At 49.1% G+C, this 24,476-nt stretch overlaps 1 protein-coding gene across 1 annotated transcript in view; it reads left to right on the top strand.

Annotated features, from left to right (window-relative positions):
- The window catches only part of LOC103603077 (voltage-dependent L-type calcium channel subunit alpha-1D), a 165,326-nt gene extending 141,053 nt beyond the window's left edge, over positions 1 to 24,273 (top strand). The window contains exons 37-44 of the mRNA XM_008587553.1: positions 10,827 to 10,943; positions 11,625 to 11,992; positions 12,700 to 12,726; positions 14,031 to 14,180; positions 15,787 to 15,950; positions 18,491 to 18,612; positions 20,371 to 20,691; positions 21,704 to 24,273. Coding sequence (XP_008585775.1) covers positions 10,827 to 10,943; positions 11,625 to 11,992; positions 12,700 to 12,726; positions 14,031 to 14,180; positions 15,787 to 15,950; positions 18,491 to 18,612; positions 20,371 to 20,691; positions 21,704 to 21,997 — 1,563 coding nt within the window. The 3' untranslated portion in view covers positions 21,998 to 24,273. The remainder of the gene's footprint in view (positions 1 to 10,826; positions 10,944 to 11,624; positions 11,993 to 12,699; positions 12,727 to 14,030; positions 14,181 to 15,786; positions 15,951 to 18,490; positions 18,613 to 20,370; positions 20,692 to 21,703) is intronic.
- The last annotated feature ends 203 nt before the right edge of the window (positions 24,274 to 24,476 follow it).

Raw genomic sequence — 24,476 nt, 5'->3', positions numbered from 1 at the left:
GAGTGCAGTCTTTCTGAACAGCCTTCAGAACTGGCTCTGTTTCTGTGTGACCCCACCCTAGGGAATGGTTTTTGAGGGCACACGGATGCACGATGGTTTTGAACCCTGTGGGCTCCATCTGACCTCCTTCTGTTCAGACCAACTGCATTGTTGCCTTCTACTGAAGAGGAATGGCTTGAAGGGCTCCTGGATCCATGTGTGGGGAGGAGCTTGGCTCCTGGTGTCCTCTGGCCTCTGTGGTCTGAATGAGTGTGCACCTTCCATCCGTCCATCCATCTTCATCATTAAAAGCAATCTTCTCTCCAGCCCCCCTCCAGAGGGGACCAGAGAGAAGCGGCATCAGGCCTTTTAAACTTTCCTCCCGCCCACCTCCTTCCTGCCATCCTCAGTTCGGTTTGACTCAGCATTTGCTCTCCATGCATTGTTGCTGCATCCGAGTGGCCTGCACGTCTCCACTAGGGCCAGTAAACAAAAGGCCAGTAAACACAGCCGTGCAGCCATGAAAACTCAGTCCCTTTCCCCGCAGGTAGCAGTGCATGTGGAATGTCCCATCATACCTTCTAGATGAGGACTGCTATGCAAGTACCCGACACTAATTAGTCCAGTGTCCCAGGGATGAGAAAAAGATCCCAAAGTAGGAAAAGTTTTGCTCATTTCTCTCTTTCAACATTCAGGAATTTCCATTATGCAAAAGACATGCACACTGGTGGTGTCCAGGGAGACACTCTGTCCTCCACTTATCCCATATTAATGACAGGAGAACTCTAGAGGGATAGTCTTTTTTACCTGTTTGGAAGTTGAGTTTAAGGAGGAGACCTTTGTTTCTAGCAATAAAGAATTAGGTTGTTAGGTTAAATAATCTAAAATCCTGTGCCCTGGCCACTTGATGGTGAGGCCAGGGTCAAGGGGAGATGTGGGTGTTGTACAAGAAGCGATGACTCTCAGTGCCTAGTGCACCCTGATGTCCTTCTCGGGGAGGCTTGGGGCATAAAGACAGAGGAAAATGGGATTCTCCACAGGGATTTAGTCTGTGGAGGATCAAATACCTGTTATCTTGTCACCTTAGTCAAAAAAGTAGTAAGATTCTTTTTTTTCCTTTTTAAAAGCATGATTCCACCTAAAGCCACAAAGAGGCTCTCTTTAAATTTTTTATTTTTTTAATCTAAGAGGAGAGTAGATGCTAACAGATGAGATTTCACTGGCTCATTCATTTGTTTCAGATGCTTGAACGGATGCTTTAGAGTTTTCTGCCTGAGCTACGGCACCAAGCTGGTTAGTCGGAAGGCGTTTGTGGCTAAGGCCTTGAAAGGGAAAAGTCTCAAGTGGGCTTATTTCTACTGAAACAGCATTTCGGGAGAAATGCAGGAAAAAGCAAACCCAAGGCCCCAGGGAGACCCCTTCCAAGCAAAGCACTCCTCCAGAAGGTGGAAGCGGCACCGTGGCTCATCTGCGGAGCCATGGCTGCCTGTCGCGGACGCTGCTCACGGTGGCTCTTTTTCATAAAAGGGAACGTATGAGGCTTAACAGTTTTACCTTCCAAGCAGAGACTCAGTGAAAGGGAAAGAGTGAGAGAGAGAAAAGGAGGGGGACAGCCACCCCACAGAGAAATGAAATGAACACAACTTCCAGATGCTGGCCAGAAAAAAAAAAAAAAAAAAAAAAAAAATTAAAAAGATTAAGCAGACCTGCCTAAGGTGGGCAGCTGACTCCGTTCCAAAGTCCTGCATCCCTAGTTTGCCTGAACTCCCAAAGACTGGCAGGCCCCTTGGCGCTGAGCTGACAGAGTTCCTTTTCTGTGCCAGTCCGTCATGACCTCCTGACCATCCGACCCTGCTCTCTGCAGTGACCCAGTCCAGAATGCAGTGAGAAGTGGACAGGCCAGGAGGAAGCCAGATATACCCATTGAAACTAACACATACACCTGCATGCCAAAACCAATCCAGGCAACACCTCAGGTTCCATCCTAACGTGTCCACGGGAAACACAACCACACCCAAACCTCATCTAACATTGTCCGTCTTTAATTCGTGCTCAGAGCCAGTCTGGGGATGCCTCTTTGGAAGCAGTGTGGTCTAGTGTCAAGGACACTGGGAGTCAGGAGACTTGGGTTGTAGTCCCAGCTCCAGCATTCTCTTGCTGCGTGACCCTGGGCAAGACACTTAACCTCTCTGTGCCTCAGTTTCCCCATCTGTAAAATGGGGGTAATAATGTCGACCTACCTCACAGGGCTGTTGTGAGGAATAGCTAAGTGATTGTAAAGCACTCTGAACGTATAATTGCTTATTATTAAGACTACAACAATAATAATATCATATGCCTGTTTACTACCAGAACTTTAAGAAATTATTGTTTTCCTTTGATCTCTTTTCTGTTCTGTACTGTAGTTATCCATTGAGAAGGAGAATTCTCCCCTTTTAAAGATATCTAGGCAGTGCATAAAGATGTAAATAGAGATAACTCTACAGATTGCATTTTCACGTCTCAAGAACAGCAGATTTTTGCCCAAAGAAGTTGGTTGATGAGGGCATCTTATCTCAAATTCTCAGCTGATTCCACATGGTGGTCCAGGAATGTGTACATCTCATGGTGAGCTCAAGCCACCCAAAGTGGCCAATTGGGATTTTAAAATCAATATTCATATGTAACCTTAGTGTAAAAGTCTTGGGGAAGAATCTAAAAAATTGAAGTCTCTGAATTGTGTAGAGAAAAGAAGGGCTCATAAGCTCATTTCACCTGCCCTGGTGTGTGGACTGAAGGCTGTGTGTGTGCATGTGGCGTGTGTGTGTGTGTGCACATGCGTGTGGGGGGTGGAGGGTGAGGTGGAGGGAGCCAGCAGACTATGGGGAAGCCCTGTTCCTGGCTGAAGTGCAGGAGTCCTGGAGGCCGGGCCGAGGGTGGGAGTGGTGGTGTTGCCAGTGGCAAGTACACACTTCCTACAGACCATCCTAGGCATGACTGGCAGGGGCCGCCCAGCCTTGAGGTCTTTTCCAGTGATGTCTTTTGTGCCTGTGACATCTGCCTTTTGGCTGCAGGGCTTCACCATACCAAGTGGTCTGACCTGCCTGGACTTAAGTGGACCTCCTCGCCTTACTATGGAAATGGCCACAGCTCCCGACTCTCCTTCCACATGTGCAGACTATACTAAGTCTGCCTGCAGTGGGTGTTGTGATTCCCACAGCAAAGTCCCTTGGGCCCAGGAGCAGGTTTGGCTGCTTTACACAGTACCATGTGTGGTGGGTGGGGGGTGGGGTTGAAGGCTGGCCAGCATACTTCAGAATGGGTGGGCCACTTGTGAAGATGTGGAAGCCCATCTGTACCTGGTATCAACCACTGTTACCCCTGGAACCTTGAGTCTCCTCACCCCCCCGCAGCAGCCCAACCCCTCTCCCAGACTCCTCTGCAATCCAGCAACTAAAGGGCTGATGCCTGGCATAGCAGGGGGCGTCTGTGACCCTGCTCTGGTCCAAGGGCTACTCTGCCCTGATTGAGTAGTGCCTGGGATGTGTTAAGTTGTAAGAATGTATTGAGAATTTGATGTATCCTCCCTGAAGGGGAAGCTAGTCAGCCCTGTGGCACAGGGAGGAACTGATCCACCCTGACAAACGATCCTTCTGTTTGCCTTTTACCCACCCCATGTGGAGTTTATTCAACGCTGAAGAAGCAAATATGCCCCACCCCGTCTGTGTTGCCCCTGTCTCAGAGGGCCAGTGTGACCGACTGTCTTCTAGATCCAAGACTCCATACACAGAAGCTTTGGCAGAAAAGCTTCAAGCAATTCAAATGAATTCAAATTTCTCCACAGTCCTTCCAAATAAGTAGAAACTGGGAAATGGGAACTTTCTAGATAGGACTTAGGGAACAGTTTAAATGAAAGCAGAGGGCCGGCCCCGTGGCACACTTGGGAGAGTGCAGCACTTGGGTGAGCAGCGGCGCTCCCGCCGCAGGTTCGGATCCTATATAGGGATGGCCGGTGCGCTCACTGGCTGAGTGCGGTGCGGGCGACACCAAGCCAAGGGTTGCAATCCCCTTACCGGTCACAAAAAGGATAAATAAATAAATAAATAAATAAATGAAAGCAGAAACTCTTGCCCCACTTGGGCCTGGCTGTGCTGCTGAGGAGCCGCATTGGCTGTGGTCAGTAGCCAAGGCCAGTTTACGAAAGGCAGCCAGAAATTGAGAAGGCTGCCTCCAGCTTGCAATCAGAAGGGACATAAGGCTTCAGGGAACTTGGTTTACCGGCAAACTGCAGAGGCACATCTGCCATTCCTCTTAAAACCTTAGCAGAAGAATGTAACTTTCAATGTAGAGAAAGTTGCAAGAGACTACTCAAGTTTATTATGCAGGATCTTAGACGCACACAGCAGCTTGGTACCCAACACCAGAATCCATGGTGCTAAACTCTTAAGCTCCTGGATGCAGGATCTGATGCAGGCCAATGTCCATCACAGGGCAGCAGAGGTGAGTTTGGGCCTCAGGCTCTTCCTAAACAACTCACACTATACTCAATCAAAATTTAAATTAATCCCCAGGATTATTGGGTCCTGCATTCTATATATTTTCTGAAAGGGGGAGATGTTTCCCTTCTGAGAGTAGTAATTGTTATGTCCAAAAATCCTTGAGAAGATAGAACTCCTGAAAAGAAGTTAAAGCAAGTTATATTATTATGTAGTAATAAAAGGCCCTAATTATTATAGCATGTTATTTAATAATATGGACCCGTATCCCTCAGTAGCCCAAATGTATCATGACTCAGGAAGGAGCTTGCTCAAATTAACAGTGCCAAGATGGGTAGATGCCTGGTGAGTTCATTGCCTTTGGTGCCTCTTACACCTAAGAATAATGAGAGGGCACATCCATGGAAGGCACAGTGAGAACAACCTACTGAGAAGTGCCAAAGCCTAGCTCAGAGAAGCCACATGAAGGACACTTCTTCCAAAAGTGGAGAAAGATCAGAATCACAGGAATCCTAGATGGGGCGAAAAGTCTGACACCTGAGGAGAAGGTAGTGTTGCCTGTCGGAGCATGGATTAGCCATCGGTTCTCAAACTTTTTGGTCTTAGGACACTTTTATACTCTTAAAAACTATTGAGGACCCTTGTATATCATTATCTTCTGTATTAGAAATTAAAACATAAAATTTTAAAACACAAGAATATGCAAGCACAAAGACACCAGAGTGGTGACATCATCACACCTCATGTAGCCTTTGAAAGCCTCACTGTGCTCTCATGAGAGAAAAAGAGTATACAAGGCAATGAACATCCTAGTATTATTATGCAAATCAGTGACCTCATGGACCGCTGAAGGTATCTGGGGATGCCCCAGGGTCCCTGGACCATGCCTTGAGAACCACTGCTCTAGGGGAATGATCCAAAATCCCTCTTAAGGCAGAGGGTACTGGAGCCTTTTTATGATCTCCCTTGTTAAAGAGGCTCCTGCACAGTGGCACTGCACCTAACGGGAACCCTTCTACCCTCCCATCTGCCTCCCCAATTCCAACCCACTTACCTAGACACAGAGCTGCCTGTGCCCCATGTTTCCAGCTCAGTTCAGGCTGAGGGTCGTGTGGCATGGCCAGGTTACTCCCTGTCCTGATCTGGAGGAGTGATGGTCTGAGTTAGTGAGTGATAGAAAGTGTTTTTAAAGATTTCAGCTCCTCCAAGAGGCACAACTGAGACTAAGGATGTGTGCCAAACATACGATCAGTTTCAGTGACAACTCATGATCATTTGTCATTGCTGTCTATGCTGATTTAGTGATACAACAGCTCTGCTAAGTTAGTCCAAAGAAGGTTAACCTTGATTAAGTGACACCACACAGTCATGATTCTAGGTGAGTAAGTGCGTGAATGGACTCCAATCCCACACTCTCTGCTGGTAGATGCTATGACTTCGTCTTGATGGCGGTCAAGGTGAGAGTTTGGGAGAGGTGAGGCCAGCACAGCATCATGGAACAGCAGGCCTACAGGTCAAGGGTCCTCCTTTAACCAAATGGGAATAGTGTTGGCCCTCCCTTCCTCCTAGGATTTAGTAGAATATAAGTATGTCAGCTCATAATAAGTATAAAAATGCTGTCAGAATAGAAGTCATGATTTGCAGCTTCTGCTGAGCCTAAATTTTATGTAATTCCCTCTCTATTATCAGGAAACTGATAAGAATTTCTCTGATTCTGCTGTTAAAACTGCAACCAAGAATCAAGGTGGAACTGAAACAGATAAGTATCTGAGAGCGTTTGCAGGGAAAGGTCATAGATTAGGTGATTTTTGAAAAGTTTCCCTTATCTTTCAAAGTGATGGTAACAAACTGGATTTATGCAGCTGAGTGCAACCCTTAGGGTAACTCATGGGGGTGATGTTACCGTTGACTTTTCAGTGCGGGCTGGAATTACCGTGGATGACTAATGGAGTGTTGTGCCCATGATTCTAACCCTTTCAATCTGACACGAGAACTGTTCACAATGGGCACAAAGGCCACACCATCACATTTTCCATGGAGGAAAGCAGTGCAAAATAAGGGGTGTGCCTGTGTGTGGTGTGTGTGCAGAGGAGGCAGAGGACAGCTTGTAGATGAGTATGTTTATTCTATGAGAATTAAATCTCCAGGTTTTTCTTAACAGACCTGATCTAAAATTATTCCCTCTAATTGGGATCCTGGGTTAAGCAGAACTTGTCAGTAGCAAGATAACTGTGTGCGGGTCCAGCCTTGGCTGAGTGAAGCCTGCCTGTGATGGGCAGCAGGCTCTGTCGGGGCAGGGTTCTCTGGCTGGAGTCTGAATGCCTGGTGCTCACAGCCTGAAGATGAACGGCCTGTCCCGGTCCCGCCTGGAGACTTGCATCTCTTACCTCCACTGCTACAGCGTAGGTTCGGGGTGGGCCTGCGGGCAGTGGTGCTTGCTTGCTGTGGTGCTGTGAGAGCTGCAGATGGCTGGTGTGGCTGGTGGAGCTAGCTTAGGGAGACAGGCAGCAAGAGCATTCCAAATGCTGTCCAGGTAGGAGAAACTTAACCCTAAAAGTGGGCAAGAGAAAGGAAGGTAAATGAATGTTCATATTTGATGTCAGAGTATCATGAGTTTATGCTATTACTTGAGAAATATTTAGAGAGATTTTATAGTTGTTTTGGTGACTTATTCAATAGAGTAAATATAAAATTCCAATTTAAATGGTGTCTAAAATTTAAAGCAGCAGTCTACAGGCAAAGCGCCAACATTTCTCTTTTAAAAAATCTTTATGATAACATCTAGCATTTTAAAATCAACCAGGAACAAGGCTTGATTCTGTTTAATATTTTATAGGATTGGACATCTCAAAACAAGTCAATAATCTTTATATCTTATAGCAATTCTGTTTATTCAAAACCATAATTCTACTGTAATGTTAATGGAATGACTTTATATGGCTTTAATTATGTTTGTTTAAATGCTAATGACCGCATTTCAAATTCAAATAGTATTTTGCTGACAGAGGTAGACACAGATATGAAATATGAAAGAACAGATCATTCTACTGATTGTCAAGTGTCTCTTTCAAGAAAAAAATGTTCATTTTTTTAAGGGCTGTAGGAAAAAGTAATTTTTTCAAGAGTTTAAGATAGTTTTCTGCATTTTTGGAAGTTGGAACTTGTGCCTATGGAACTTTTGGAGCAGCCTAAGCTAATTTTTAGCTTGATATGTGTGCTAGAAAATTTTCATTATCATGTTTTGTGATATGTAATAAATTCAGGGTGCTGTGCTTAAGCTTTGTTTCAATTCAAGTTTGCGGGAACATCTATTTTCCTCACTCCCAAACCTAGGGGACACCCCTCCCTCTGACCCTTCTTCCCCAGATCACATGTGAAAGAGTAAAGTCAGTCCCTGATTCTCAAGAGGTGTGCTTTTTCCTGTGTGGAGCAAACAAAATATAACCATGACTTCTAAACCTCGCCATGACTTCTAAACCTCTGCTTTTGTGTCTGGGATGAGTGATGCTTTTTCTCCTCTTCAATGTCTCTTTAATAAATATGTTGTCATTATTTGTCTTCGCAAGTGGCATTTTGGGCCACCTCTCAACCTTCTCCATGATTTATGTTGCATACAAATTCTCTGTCCTGTGTCTAGTCACTGCACTATCCTGTCAACTGAATCCTAATCTTGTGTATCATTGAAAATGTTCTGGAGACAGTTTTTGTTTTTATTATGCAATTATGTTATATATGTATTTTGGTGAAATGTCAACCTGTCAACAGAGGATGATGTTAAAAATTATCCAAATAAATAGTTTTCTATTTCTTTTAATCAGACTTAGTCCGATCAGTTGAATGACAGTAAATAGGATTATCTGTTGTTTGAACTCGGGAGCGCTCCTGGCCCCCACTGCCTTGTAACATGGGTTAATGTACATAATTTACTTGGGGGTGTTGGCGTTAGTGCACTGCGACCTATCTTTATTTTGCGGAGACAGCAGCAGGTGTCTCAAACCTTGTCTCTTCTTGTTTGGGAGCTTCAGATATGTAACAGACCTTTTTTTCCCAGTTGATCCAAAATCAGACAATGAAACCCTTGCCTAGCTTACCCTTGATAACTGTATCCCAGAAAACTCTGAATGAATGAATTGAAGTCTGTTTCACACGCTGAGTAGGATCTTTCTTCACATGCCTGCTGCCATGCGGTGTAAGAGCTTTTACCAACCTAACATTAGAGTTGCCTTCTCGATGTTTCCATGAGAATGGCAAGTGGGTCTGCCTCAGAGCCATGATTCCCCAGGCCCAGTTGTGCTGGACACAGGAATCCTGAGAGAGGGAAAGTGTGTGTGTGTGCATGCGTGCACGCATGTGTGGCTTGTGCCTGTGATGAGAGGGACAGGAAAGCGAGAAGCAGCCTCACTGACCACACCAAGAATTATTCAGGCTTTGACCATGGGACATGTCTGTCTTTTCCCTGCAGGACCACAGCATTCCTAGCTAGCCACCTTAAAACCTTGATTCCTGATATTTCCTTTACCCTCGCAGTTCACAAAATGGAAAAACCAGCTGCTTACTATTCACAGAATGGTTTAAATCAAACCCAACCTGATGTGGCATTTGTAACGGAATCATCTCATGGGCTGGGTGCTTTTATGGATGAGGCTGTTTTGATAAGGGCCTCTTGTGAAGTTCCTTTGCAACTTTACATTATAAATTAACATCACCATCACTGATGTCTGCAGAGGGCCAGTTTTGAGCATTTCCACACCAGTGGGGCCCAGCCCTGACGGATCTGACAAGACTGCGGTCACTGTCCCCTCCCCTTCCCCACACCACTGCTTGGCATCCATTCCACCATGTGCATGTCTCAGGCATGGTCAGTCATGTGTTGTCTCTGTCCTAGCTACAGCCACCCACCCACTGCTGGGTGTTGTGGAGACGGATCTGACAAGACTGCGGTCACTGTCCCCTCCCCTTCCCCACACCACTGCTTGGCATCCGTTCCACCATGTGCATGTCTCAGGCATGGTCAGTCATGTGTTGTCTCTGTCCTAGCTACAGCCACCCACCCACTGCTGGGTGTTGTGGAGGAAGGACAGGGAAGTGGTCTTCTCAGAGGGCCCACCACTCAGCCCAGTTCTCCTTTCCAAACCACCCTAAGGCTAGTATATTAGCTGCAGATGGAGACCACAGCCAGTGTCTTAGACGTTCCCTGGGCCCTTAGCGGCTGCTGGGGTGCAGGCAGACTGCCCACAAATGAGGACGTGCCATCTGGATGCAGGAGTTTGGACCTGGGACGGGGAGGAAATGCCTCTTTCAGATGCAGGTTGTCTTGTGAAAAAGAATCAAGTAGCTATACAGTCCCCTTGAGTCTGTAAGTCAGCATTCTGTTTTTCTTAAAATTAGGAGTCAAAACATCATAATATTCTCAGCTAGAAACTGCACCTTCCCTCATATATAGTCCATAAGCATCTTGGAATGTTTTGCCAGTGAAGTTATGAACAGTGGAAGGGCTTCTCCTAGGCCCTGTTCCAACCAAGTGGGGGTGGAGTGAGGAAGGCTGGCGGTGAGGGCCTCGGGGGAGCACAGAACATCTGTGCCAGGCCTGCAGGGGCCACCCAGGGGGCTTGCACTGCCTTCAGAGGCTGGTGAGCCACTTCCAGTTTATTGTGGTCTCCAGAAAGATGACCCTCTATCGAAGAGTTCTCAGCCTACTCATGGGCTGCAGGCCAGGGCACCACGGATGGCCTTGGAGGCCGTACTGCACAGCAGCCCGGGTCTGTGTGCATGTTGATCCATTCTGTTGTGGTTCGAGTGTGCTGCTGGTTGCGGTGTGTTGTGTCACTCACTCGTCCTATGGCTTTTTAGCAGAGCCAGTGTCCCTTGCAGCTGCTTGATCTGCTTGCTCCCCTGGCGCCTGCACCTAGGCTGTCTTGTCCTGGATGCAGCCGGGGAGTCCTCCCCACCCTGCTTTTAGAACAGTCAGACTGTGCTCCTTGCCCTGTGTGGGTCTCAGGGAGATTGTGCCCTGCAGGCGATCCTTCCGAAGGTTGTCATTTAGACAGGGGCCTGTGCTCTTGACCATGGCAGACTCCAGTATTAGTAACCAAGCAATGCTCCCTGCAACGAGGGTATTTTCAAAGGAGGTTGCTGGGCTGCAGGCCTCCAGCATCCCAGCCTAGGACCATTCAACCATCTTGAACTCCTCACTATACCCAACAACCTTAGGCTGCCTTCAATTACTGTCAGTCGGTCAGTCAGTTTCCTGGATTGGCCTTTGGAGAAGGCTTCCCTTCCCATTGCTGAATCAGGCAGGAGCAAAGCCCAGACCCAGGCTGGACCCAGGCCCCACGTGTCATCTAATCTGTTGTGCCGTTTTCATTGATCTAGGCAGGATTAAGGACACTGCACGACATTGGGCCAGAAATCCGGCGTGCTATATCGTGTGATTTGCAAGATGATGAGCCCGAGGAGACAAAACAAGAAGAAGAAGAAGATGTATTCAAAGTAATTATTCCATGCCTAGCTACACACTGGCCACCTGAAATAGTGGGGCAGGACTCCAGTTGGGGCAGTTAAAGATCCACAGAAGAGTCTGGAGAATGCAAACCAGCCCCAGGGCTTAGAGGGGCTTGCAGACCATGCCCTTTACCCCCCAACCCCACCCCAGACCCTCTCCATCCACCAGTACATCTTCTAGGGCCAAGCCCGCTCCTCCCTGAACTTGCTCCCTGCCCCCCACTATCTGCTTCTGAGGAGCTAGGGAACAGCCACCTGCCAGTGTGGATCAGCATCCTGGGTCCTTCCAGTAGCTGCCTCCTTCCCTGGGCCAGCTCTTTGATCTGTCAGCCAGCCCTCCACCCCCCAGCCCAGAGAGCATGCCTACTGCTCTACCTCAGGGCTATAAGGGTATAAGTCACCTCAACATGGAGTGACTAGAAGAACACACTTGAGTGACAGCCGAGAGCTTGCTCCCCAGGTCAGGAATCAGTAACCGTCCTCATTTCAGGGGGGACCGATTGCCACATGAACCCATTCACACCTACTGTTGAGACACTCAGATTGTTTTACAGGGATCCCATGGAGCTTATATAGAATGTTTTTCATGTAGAAAAAAATTACCTAACATAGCTAGCCTGCATCAAATATTTGTTAAATTACCTGGTGTTGTCTCCCATTATTTTGCAGAGAAATGGTGCCCTGCTTGGAAACCATGTCAATCATGTTAATAGTGATAGGAGAGATTCCCTTCAGCAGACCAATACCACCCACCGTCCCCTGCATGTCCAAAGGCCTTCAATTCCACCTGCAAGTGATACTGAGAAACCGCTGTTTCCTCCAGCAGGAAATTCGGTGTGTCATAACCATCATAACCATAATTCCATAGGAAAGCAAATTCCCACCTCAACAAATGCCAATCTCAATAATGCCAATATGTCCAAAGCTGCCCATGGAAAATGGTCCAGCATTGGGAACCCTGAGCATGTGTCTGAAAATGGGCACCGTTCCTCCCACAAGCATGACCGGGAGCCTCAAAGAATGTCCAGTATTAAAAGGTAACCTTTCAAATACATTTGCTCTTAGAAATGTAATGTCTGCCTGTGTCACATCTGGTCCTGTGGAACAAGGTGGGAATCTTCCCTGTGCTCTGGTATGTGGAGGAGATTCCCTGGAGGTATTTGCATTAGGACCTGTGAGTGCCACCACCATCATGGCCTCTTAAGGCAGTAGCCATGTGACAGATCCAAAGGGTGAGGGGCTGCCTGCCATCTTATATCCTGCTCTGTGGGGCACGCCCTAAAACATCAGAGCCCCCAAATCCACCCTCCCCAATTATACTCTGGGACAGGGGTGGGCAAAGTTTTTTCTGTAGAGGGCCAGAGGGTAAATATTTTAGGCTTTGAGGACCATATGCAGCTACTCAACTCTGCCACTGCAGTGTGAAAACAGCCATAGACAATATGTAAATCAGTGGGTGTGTGGCTGTGTCCCGTAAAACTTTAAGGGCACTGAAATTTGAACTTCATAGATTCCCATATGATGAAATAGATTTCTTTAGAGTTTTTTCAGTGCTTTATAAATGTAAAAACTGTTTATAGCTCATGGGCCATAGAAAAACAGGTGGCAGCCCGTACTTGGACAGTGGACCATAGTTTGTCAACCCCTACTCTAGGAGGTAGCCTAATATCTGCATTTTAAATTCGTTGGAAATATTTAACTTTTATCTTCTCCCTCCCTCCCATGTTATGCCTTTCCTGGATAGAACCCGCTATTATGAAACTTACATTAGGTATGTGCTCATTGCCTATGTTTTTGTGTTAAATACTGTGGTGGTCTGTTACCATTTGGCCTTGTCTCTCTATGCTGAGGAATGAGAAAAATTTCTTAAAGCCATTGGCCTAATAGGTTATCATAACTCAGGGTTGTGGGCATGCATGTCAGAGTTGTTCCTTCTTTCTAAGCAAAGGAGCTTTCAGATCCACACCTGCATAGATTCTGTTGCCATCCAAGGACTGGTATCCACATGCCAGGCAGGGTCCATGGGCCAGCTCCTGCAGGCCTCACAACGGCACTGGGAGAGCCCAGCGTGTACTTATGTGGGTCTGGACCTATGTAGCTGGGCCACTCTGGCTGCTTTTTGGGGTCAAGCTTCTCGTGGGACTTAGTAAAAGCAAAACCCAAACCTCTTGAAGGCCAGGAACCAGATCTTCTCCATCATCTCCCCTGTGGCCCTCAAGACACGTGCGGTATATTCTACTCCACACGTGCTGACCTGAGTTGGATTGTGGGTGGAATGAACATGTGTTGGGGGCAGGGAAAGGGTAGCTCTGGTTTCATTACATCGAGTGAGATAGGAGCCACTCGGGCCCCAGCAGGACGTGAGAGAGTAGGAACTCTAGGGAAGCACGGTTCTTCCTTGGGAGAGAGGGTTGATGTCACTGAGCTGGTTTTCCTGAGAGTGAGATAGGAGCCACTCGGGCCCCAGCAGGACGTGAGAGAGTAGGAACTCTAGGGAAGCACAGTTCTTCCTTGGGAGAGAGGGTTGATGTCACTGAGCTGGTTTTCCTGAGAACTGAGGCCAGGACCAGGCCAGGCCAGGTTTCAGGGAGATGTTACAACAGTCCTGCAGCAGGGCAGCCTTTGAAAGCGTGGCAGACATTTCTCATGGGAGTCTCCCCTGTGATGGTATATCCAACACTCATCTCACCCTTCCTGGATTGAGACCTGGAGCGGGGGGATGGGATCAGAGTAGATGGCCTGGGAGCCCAAGGTCTTTTCCCTGGGACCACTGACTACTGTTTTTCGCTCTGTTTTCCAAATTACATCTGTTCCCTTGGCTCCAAAGCCTCTCAGCACAGTAGTTTGGCACCAGCATTGTGCAGGGTACTCAGACCTCTCCTTCTGGCACGTACACATGTGCATGCACACAGCACTGTTGCCAGAAGCCTGAACAGCCCAGTCCCGCTTGAGGCAGGTGCACAGGAGGAGAAGCCAGGAGCACCTTGGGCGGGAATGGTGGCTGCACGCGGAGGCACAGCCACAGGAATTGTCTGCCGCCTGCCCAGGCTCTCAGATCCTCTCTGTCAACTGCAGGTCTGACTCAGGAGATGAGCAGTACCCAACTATTTGCCGGGAAGACCCAGAGATATATGGCTACTTCAGGGACCCCTGCTGCTTAGGGGACCAGGAGTATTTCAGTAGTGAGGAATGCTACGAGGAGGACAGCTCGCCAACTGGGAGCAGGTGAGGAGCTCCAGCTTGTGCTGAAATACATCCTCCCCTGCCCCTGTGCTCTGTCTGCTCAGGAAGCCAGGGGCCACCTGCAGCCACACTCAGGGTTCTCCAGAAAAGCAAAACAGGAGCACACACTCCAGGCCAGAGGGAAAGTTGGAGCAGGAGAAATAGGGCCAAAGAGAGGCAGAGTGGAGGCTGTTCTTTTAGACCCGTTGCTTTATTTACACCAAGGGCCTTGAAGGCCTTCAAGTAACAGCTCTGGAGATGTGAGCTGGGCCTGCTCATGGCTGGGCTAGCCCCTTTCTCTTAGTCCCCTATCTTCTGAGAGATCAGTTTTTATCTAATTAACTCTGGGAGCCCTGACCTGCTCGGTTTGCACAGTGGTTTGGCCTGCCTGTAGCTTTGCTGGGGTCTCCATGAACAGCACCTGCTTCCTGCCCCATCAAGGGTCTGTCACAGAGCTGAGGGGACAAGAGGTCAGAGCAGCATCCCTCAGCAGAGGTGCCTCTCCCGGCTTCTATCCTGCAGAATGAGTTTGTGGTGAAAATGGGCACTTAGGGGCCGGCCCGGTGGCGCACTGGAGAGTGCGCCGCTTGAGAGCGTGGTGGTGCTCCCACCGAGGGTTCGGATCCCATGTGGAGACCGGTTCCCGCTCACTGGCTGAGCGCGGTGCGGGCGCAACACTGAGGGTTGCGATCCCGTTACCAGTCAGTAAAAAAGACAAAAAAGGAAAAAAAAAAAAAAGAAAATGGGCACTTAGTTTTAAGACACATAGCAGGCAGTGCAGGGGGTGAAGGTCCCTCCCACCCTCTTCCCTGTGACTGCATCCACTGGGACCAAGGCCCAGTGAGGTGGAGGCGGCTCTGTAGTAAGCTCACGTCTGGTACCTGAGCCACGGCCTGACCCTCACGCTCCGCCTCCCTCTAACTCTGCCTTCTGGAACCACGGATTCTGAGCCGGGCGGACTGTGTGTTTCCTTCTTCAGGGCCTCTGCTCTCCCACGTCCACTTCCTGGGGCCCTTTCCCCATCTCTCTTGGCCGCATTCCATCCTCTCTTTAAGGGCCTGCTCCAGGGCCTTCCTTTTTGTTTCCCTGACTGGAACTGACCCGCCCCCCCCCAAAAAAAACCTCATGGAACCCGTCGTGAGCACTGCCCTTCTGGCGCTGGCCTTTCCAGCTTGTGCTAGGCATCTATCGTGATATTTTCTAGGCTCCCAGAGGGTGGGGACCGTGCTTCACATGTCTTCCTGTCCCTGGCGCCCAGCACTGCAGAGGGCGGGTGCTCGGGAGGGGTCCCCAGGAGGACGGGAGTGGAGGATAGTGCAGCTGACGAGGCGTCTGCAATCCTATCTGACCCAGGGCGGAGGCGGCCCTGGAGTGGAAACCACCTGCCCATCCCTTGTCACAGGCCTCCAGGCCTGAACCTCCCTGCCATGGCCCTCACTCTGTATCTAGAATCTTCCATGTAACCAAGGCTTGCCTTGTTTTCAGTGAGTCCTACGGTGTCCATGGGAGGAGGGGAGAGGACTGTAGATGGGCCTGCAGAGCTGAGTGGCAGGACTTCTTAACTAGAGTCTCACGTGCCCTTTCTCTTTTGGCCCTTTTTGGCTGCTAGGCAGAACTGTGGCTACTACAGCAGATACCCCGGCTACAACTTGGACTTCGAGAGGCCCCGAGGCTACCATCACCCCCAAGGCTTCTTGGAGGACGATGAGTCACCTGTGTGCTATGATTCACGGAGATCTCCAAGGAGGCGCCTGCTACCTCCCACCCCAACATGTGAGGCTGGATATTTTGTTTTGGGTGAAGCCTCACAGAGAACAGTGTGCCTCTCCCCATACCCACTCTGGAGAGTGTGATGAATGGTCCTGCCATGTCAGGCACCTTTAGTGTCCAAGACCAGTGCCCGGGGTGGAGAGCGTATTGGCTGTCCTTTCTTTCTCATCTGTATCCCATGTGATGGAGCTTAAACCTCTTCAGCACTGTTGCTGACTCTCTCACAGGAGAGATGCAGTGTGTGGCCTTAAAATCACGTGCACACAATGTCTGATAAGGGGCTTCTTGCATATGTGTCACTGCTCAGAGCCTGGGCTCTGTCTTGAGAGGCAGGCAAGACAGACACACTTTGGCTGGTGTTGGCTCTGCTGCCCTCCATGATGGGGTGACTGAGCCTTTGTGCGGGGGAAGGAGGGGCTCAGATGCCCACGGCCTGCCTTGCAAAACCTCACACCTCTGAAGGGTACCCTTCCCCTCTCTCCTGCCTCTCTCCTCTCTGCTCACAGGCAGGTTTTGGCCTTGGCTGTCACTTCCAGGACAGATGCTTCCCTTCTGGGGCTGGGAAACCCATCCTGCCAAGAGGGGCTCCTCCCCTGCTTTCCTTCTGCAGCAGCAGCGTAAGGGGTGCTGTCGGGTCAGGATAACCCCAAGCCCAAAACTCAGGCTGGGGAAAGAAGTGAGCCTGGCCCTGCCAGCTCCTGGCTGGGCAGCTTGACTGTGGACATGTGAGCACCTGTCAATGGTGGTTAAAGCATCCGTTTCTGGTGTTTCTGAAGAGTGAAGTGTATGGCTGGGACGCTCTGGCTTCTGAGCACAGTGGGGTGGTGCCCAGGGCCCTCTGCCTCTCGCCAGCTGTCGCAGCCCTGCTAGGGAGTGTAATCAGACCATTTCCATGGTTAATATTTAACGGCTCAGCCCCAGGCATGTGCTGCTGAATGAAGCCATTCAGTTTCCCATAAATACTAGATGAAGCATGTGCGGAGGCTAGGTGGAGGCCCTTTCCCTGGTGATTTCCACCACCTTCCTCAGACCTCTGCCTTTGCTTAGTCACCTGCCCACCATGCCCAGTGGCACATGAATGCCCACCACTCACAGGCGCTGCCTCAGTGCTGGAGAGGAAGATGGGTGACAGGAGTGGCTCTCTGTTTGCAAGGGGGCTTTGCTGTGCTATCCATCAGCTCAGACCTTGGGCAGGGAGGACATCAAGCCCCTCCGGCCCATGTTCCCAGCTCCTGTGGGATTACTTCCTCCTGCAGAGATTGTTGTGAGAGTCCGTGAGATGATGGGAACACGTGGACCTACTTTAGAAATAGAAAGGCACTGTGCACGTGAGAGGAGGAGGTGTCTTCCTTTCCCGGCTCTGAACCTCGCATCCTATAGGTTGTGCTGACAGGACGGCCCGTCCTCCATGCACACTAAATTAGGCCCCAGGAGGTGCATGGAGGGAAGGCTTCCTGATGAAGGCTGCTGTCCATGTTCCACATGGGAAACTCGGCAAGGAGGCCCCAGCATGCCAGGACTGGCTCTGTCTCATGCTTTTCTGTAGGGCGGTAGCCAGACAAGCACTCAGCCTCGTCTTCCTTACAGAACCCAGTTGCTGGAGTGTCACATGCGGCCCCAGGATGCTCAGGAGGCCTCTCAAGGCTCAACTCTGAGGTTTTCCAATACGGGAAGTAGGGGCATGTGGAGATTTGCTGGGGCTGGTAAATGCGCTTTGATCTTGGAGAAGCTGAAGTCGAGAAAAGAGCTGTTGAAATGACTCAGCCACTGCCTTGCAGACCCCTGCGAAGGTGGAAGGGGTCTCCAGGAGAAGGCTTGTGGCTGTGTCCTAGGGCCCTAGAATTCAGACTGACCTCCTGGGCCTGGTGCCCTGTGAGTCTGAAAGCTGTGGATTGTCTTGTCATTGCTCAGCCTACGTGTGAGCCTCTGTTTGAAATGGCTGTTAGCAGGACAACCGTATTCTCAGAGTTAAATGTGTGCTTTGTGTCTGTCTTTAGTGCTAAAGAAGCTGAGTCTTTCCCAGCAAAAGAATTTGCTTGTTACCTGGTTGAGCTGAACAGGGCAGATGAAGTCTCTCCCTTTAGAACAGAGGTATAAACACGGAAGACCCAGCAAGATCTCTCGGCCCCCAGAGACACTGAGGGTGTCTGGAAGACAAGGCGGGGGATGTCAGGAGATGTCTGTGGGATTCAAGAATGACGTGTGTTCTTGCCCTGAAATGCTGTGTTCCCCACAGGACTAGGGCCAGGGGTTCTGACTCAGAACAATTGTCCCCCGGGATGCCTTAGCTCCTCCTCCTGAAAACAGGCAAGCACTTCCAAGTGACAAGTCCGTACTTTTTAAATACACTCCTCAGTTGGGCTTCTTCCTTCATTCTCCCCTCCCAAAGTTGAGAGACCTCACTACATAATTCTTGCTCTTGAACATACCACCCGCTGCTTCCTGGGCTCCCTGCTGCATGCCCAGGGGCCACCCTCGCTCTTGGGAGACAGCATCCCAGCAGAATTTGCTTCACAACTGCATGATGTGCTTTGACTTCTCAGCCCACCGGAGATCCTCCTTCAACTTTGAGTGCCTGCGCCGCCAGAGCAGCCAGGAAGAGGTCCCGCTGTCTCCTGCCTTCCCCCACCGCACAGCCCTGCCTCTGCACCTGATGCAGCAACAGGTGAGCCGGCCCGCCTGGCCTTACCCCCATGTGCCTAGGACCCACCCTCAGGATGCCCCCTTCCCCTTGGCCACCAGCACCAGGAGGGAAGGAGAGAAGCTTCACCCACAGTCTGGTTCAGCCCTTGTAACAACCTGGCCTAATAGACACTAGCATGAGCCCTGTTCTGCCCACACTCCCATAGGAGGTGAGTGACAAGCTGGCATTTGAATCCAAGGTGCCAGCTTCCAAAGCTGGCCTCTCTGCCTAGGTGCAGTTTCCCCCCCCCCCCCCACACACATCTCTTCTTGGTATTGAAGGCAGGGCCTGGTACAATTGGAGCCTCAGGAAGTGGTGAACACTCGACTGATTCCAGACAATTGGTGCTGATCTTTATTTGCTCTAAGAGGTGGTTGCTTCCTTAAGACACATTTATGGAGCCCTCTCTGAGCTGGGCCCGGTGAGCACGAGAGTACATTAGCCCCCGCTGCCTATGAGTTGGTGCAGTCCAGGGAGGACGACCTGTGTACAGTGATGGCGGTTGGATGGGAAGAAGGGTGGGGCCAGAGCCCACTCACCAGGACTTTGCCTCAAGGACAAGGATATGGTATTTTCTCTTTCTGAAAGTATCACATCAGGGATGCTGTCCATTTGTGTACGTGTGTGGGGTGGGGGTGGTTAAGAGAGATTCCAGTACACAGCAAGCACCCAGTCAATTGGCAGAGCCCGGTCTCCCTGCAGGGTTCTTAGCCCAGGGATCCTATGCACATGAACACTGAGCTGCCATTTCAGATTTTCTTTTTTTTGTCTTTTTCGTGACCGGTAAGGGGAACGCAACCCCTTGGTGTGGTGTCGCCCACACTGCGCTCAACCAGCGAGCGCATGCACCGGCCAGTCCTATATAGGATCCGAACCCGTGGCGGGAGCGTCGCTACGCTCCCAGCGCCGCACTCTCCCGAGTGCGCCACAGGCTCGGCCCTCAGATTTTCTATTTAAGCCTCTCCACCAGCTTTTTACTTCTCTGTGTTACTTTTTATGCTAATTTTTATTTCTGTCCTGTATCATCATGGAAGAGGGACAAAACTTTGGAAAGCCTAGGTCATCAGATGCCATGAACTAAGTAGGCTAGGAAATCTAGAAGGGGCGTGTGCATGAAAACATGCTTCCCTCTTCTCCACCCTGGCCAGGCCCACTTGGTCTCAGTGGCCTCCCTTGGGTGGTCTTGGCTTCCTGTTTGGCCATGGATGTGTGCTGATTGTGCAGACTGGGACCCAGCATCCCTCTCTGCGGAGGAATTGTAAAAAGCAGGCCTTATGCCCAGTGCTTTATTTAGGACAGACACAATGCTGGTTATAGGATGAGTTGTGCTACAGCAAAGAGAACGGCCGTGTTTTTCTGCTGGGAACTTGGGAATTGTTAGTTTCCCCTGAATGCACTTCAGTATTTAAGGGTGAACTGGATGTTAGGTTCACACACCACAGCTTGTTCATCTTCCCCGATTCTTCATTCCAAAGCAAGTTCATGAATTAGCAATTGTTAACTCCTTGGGAACAGTCACAGGAAATGTATTTTGGGTTTGGGGGGAAAAATACAGTCTTCCAGGAAACAAAACTTTTACTACTAATTCATATAATTGACTCCAGTGTGCTCATGTCCTTTTCAAAGTCCTTGTCTGTGGCTGCGCCTGTAAAACAGTGCTCTTGCTTGGTCTGTTTAAGGAGGAACGAGGCCTGGACCTCTGAGGACCTCCAGTCTCCCCGCTTTCCCCTCTCTCCTCAGATCATGGCAGTTGCAGGCCTAGATTCAAGTAAAGCCCAGAAGTACTCACCGAGTCACTCAACCCGGTCATGGGCCACCCCTCCAGCGACCCCTCCGTACCGGGAGTGGACCCCATGCTACACCCCGTTGATCCAGATAGAGCGGTCGGAGTCCCCGGACCAGGTCAACAGCAGCCTGCCATCTCTGCACCGCAGCTCCTGGTACACGGATGAGCCTGACATCTCCTATCGGACTTTCACACCAGCCAGCCTGACTGTCCCCAGCAGCTTCCGGAACAAAAACAGCGACAAGCAGAGGAGTGCAGATAGCTTGGTGGAAGCAGTGAGTGTGATTCTGGGCCACGGGAGGGCAGAGCAGTGTGGGACACGGAGAACCAAGCACGCGCAGCAGGGGAGGGCGGTGGTGACGGGGAGGCGGGCTCTGAGCGGGCTGCCTGGGTTCAGCACCTCTCAGCAGCAGGGGTGCATGTACACGGGAGCGAAACCTGGCCACGCTGTCACGTCTCATAGAGGCGCTATCGCGGCGTTATGTGTGCTGTTCCTGCACATGCAAGGGTACTTCAAAAAGTTCTTGGAAAAATGGAATTGAAAGATAATACAAATCTTCCTGTGAATTTTTTGAAGTACCCTAGTATTACTAGTTTATACTAAACTTTTCCCCCAGTGGGTTTCGCTCATTGTGCCACGTGTAGTTTTTCAGTTCTGTGACATTTTCAGAGCTGAAGCCATTTATGTTTACACTCAATTCCCTTCATGCATGGTTTCAGTTACCTGTGGTCAACCATAGTCTGAAAATATTAAATGGAAAATTCCAGAAATAAACACTCCATAAGTTTCCACTTGCCTGCCGTGCTGCTCTGTCCCTCCTGGGCTGTGAACTGTCCGGCGTATCCACATTGTGTACACTCCCCCCCCATTAGTCACTTAGTAGCCATCTCGGTGATCAGATCCACTGTCATGGTATTGCGGGGCTTGTGTTCAACTAACCTTTATTTCTCTTAATGATGCCCCCCAAACAAAAGAGTTCTGTGCCTAGTTTATAAATTAAACTTAATTACAGGTAGGTATGTATAGGGAGCAACACAGCGTATACGGGGTTCAATGCTGTCCTCAGTTTCAGGCATCCACCAGGGGTCTTGGGACGTAGCCCCCATGGATGAGGGGCACTTCTTGCATATGAGGTTTAGTAAACAAGATTGGGCTGAGTCCTCAGAACACATCGTGCAGGCAGTGCTCGAGTTGATTTTTCTGTCACCTCCGCCACCAACCCACACCCTTATAGTGCCATCCCCACACCCACACCACTCATGCCATCCATCCTCTTTCCTCTACAGGTCCTGATATCCGAAGGCTTAGGACGCTATGCAAGGGACCCAAAGTTTGTGTCGGCAACAAAACACGAAATCGCTGATGCCTGTGACCTAACCATCGACGAGATGGAGAGTGCAGCCAGCACTCTGCTTAATGGGAACGTGTGTTCCCGTGCCAACGGGGACGTGGGCCCTGTCCCACACCGGCAGGACTATGAACTACAGGACTTCGGTCCTGGCTACAGTGACGAAGAGCCAGACCCTGGGAGGGATGAGGAGGACCTGGCGGATGAGATGATCTGCATCACCACCTTGTAGCCCTCAGCGAGGGGCAGACTGGCTCTGGCCTCGGGTGGGGCACAAGGGGGCCAGGGAAAAAGTGCCTCGTAGTTAGGAAAGTTTAGGCACTAGTTGGAAGTAAATATTCTATTAGACTTTTGTACAAGTGATGTCACGCCTCAAGAAAGCCATAAACCTGGTAGGAGCAGGTGCTGGGTGGCCGAGCAGGGCCGTGTGCCACGCACTCAGCCCCAGCGCTAGAAAGCAGCAGGTCCAGCCCTCAGAGAGGGCGGGCAGAGGGCAGAGCAGCCTACCGTTCAGGCACGAGCTGCTGCAGAGTCTGCATCTCATGGGTGCTGGGGCCCACGCCCGCCCACCAAAGGCACGGCAGGGGAAGGTTAAAGATGACGACGATGATACCTGTGTCATTACCTCAGCCATCGGTCTAGCATATCAGACACTCACTGGGCCCAGCATATCCATTTGTAAACCCTTTACCCCAAAATACACTGCTTCCTGGTTCCTGTCTAGCTGTTCTGAAATACAGTGTGTAGGTCAGAACCCCACCTACCAGTGGTCATCCTGAGAGAGGAGTGGGACCTTATAAACAAGGTTTTCTGTTATGTGACGCCAGTTTACATAAGCGAGTAGTATCACTCAGATGGTCGGTTTCTGACTGTCACTAAGGGCAACTGTAAACTGGAATAATAATGTACTCGCAACCAGGTAAACTTAGATATGCTAGTTTGTTTTAAAATTTAGATTTACTGTACATGACTTGTAATATACTATAATTTGTATTTGTAAAGAGATGGTCTATATTTTGTAATTATTGTACCGTATTTGAACTGCAGCAATATCCATGGGTCCTAATAATTATAGTTTCCCCACTGAAATCTAGAAACTATTAGTATTTTTACTCGGGCTATACAGAAGTAGAAGAAATAGAGCCAATTCTCATTTATTTAGTGAAAATCTTTTGGGGGTAAAATTTTGAGTTCAAAAGAACTTGACACTACAGAAATTTTTCTAAAATATTTTGTCACTATAAACCTGTCTTTACATAAGATATACCAGATGACTATTTGCAATCTTTTCTTTAGGCAAGAGTTCTATGATTTTGATATTGTACCTTTTGATCCACCATGGGTCACGACTGTCATTTGTTTTGTTTTACTTCAATAACCCTCTGGGAAGTGAATTACAAAGCAGCTCATGCTGGCTCCTCTGCCCCCGTGGCATCTGTACTTTTGGTTTCCTCAGCTGCCCATGCAGGAGGTTTTTGCATCTCTGGTGCAGGAATAATCGCACAGGTGAATGAAGTACGTCTGCCCTTGTCCCATGGGGACTGGTGGTGCTGCTTAAGAAATAAGGGGATTGGGGGTAGGAGGGACAGAGACAGTGTCATGGTGATCTATAGGATTAGAATGTCGGGGTCTGTACAAATTGTATCGTTGCCTTTTACAAAACGTTGCTGTACTGTGTGTTCTCTTTGAGGGCTTTTATGTGCAACTGAATGAGGGCTGAAGTTTTCATTAGAATGCATTCACACTCCGATTGTATATCCTGATGAAAACCCACTTCTGGATTAGTAGAGCTGTCAAGGCTTCCTTTTCTGTTAACAGAATTGTGCCGACTTTGTCAAGTTACCTTGGCTATCAAAAAGACAGGTAGCAATTTTGGTTCAAAATTTTTAAATCGTAGATAACCTGTTAATGGTTTTTTTTTTTTTTGTAAATAACAACACTTTGTTATGAAGACCTTACAAACCTCTTCTTAAGACATTCTTATTCCAGATCTAGGCAAAAACACTTCAAGGTTTGTAAATTTCCTGACGTAAATCCTTTTTTATTAAAATGCAAGATGTTCTTCAGACTAAAACTGTGTAATAATTTTATTGTATTTGGGAGCTCTCCTTGCAAAGAGCTGGTGTTGGCCAGTGAGAGCTTAAAAAGGGGCAGGTACCGTGTGAGGGCAGTTCTGTAATTATGTAGGCTTTTTCTTATCCTCCTGGCTCCTCCAATGCCAATGGTAACTTAATACCAGCTGCAGAGAGCACCATTTCTCTTCAAGGGCTAAACCACTGTCAACATTATCTTAGAGTCTGTGTCTCTCTGTTGGGTGTTGGTCTGTGTGGCTTAACATCATCAGGCCAAAAGTGCCGGACCAGGACTCGGGTGTTCTGGTACAGGCAATGATCTTTTCCAAAGTCAGTACTTAAAAACTGGCATTTTTACAGGCTGCAACCACTTCCTAATATCTGTCTGCCTGGTTCAACCTCTCATCTAATATTAAATTTTTCTTTGTAAGAAAAATTTGAAGTTGTAGAGCATGGTTTTTTTTTCTGTTTTAGGGAAGTTTTAAGATTAAATGTCTCTCTTTTTGGTGCCCTCCCCTGCTCCAAAATCTTTTTGTGTCTACAGGAATAGCACCTTTTGTTTCTTTACTCTTGTGTTTTTCATAATATTACAAAATGGAAATGGCAGCTATGATTCATCGTCATCTGATAGTGAGAACA

The sequence above is a fragment of the Galeopterus variegatus genome, unplaced genomic scaffold, assembly GCF_000696425.1.
Source record: "Galeopterus variegatus unplaced genomic scaffold, G_variegatus-3.0.2 Scaffold4424, whole genome shotgun sequence".
NCBI lineage: Eukaryota > Metazoa > Chordata > Mammalia > Dermoptera > Cynocephalidae > Galeopterus > Galeopterus variegatus.
This window is presented reverse-complemented; position numbering and strand designations above follow the sequence as displayed.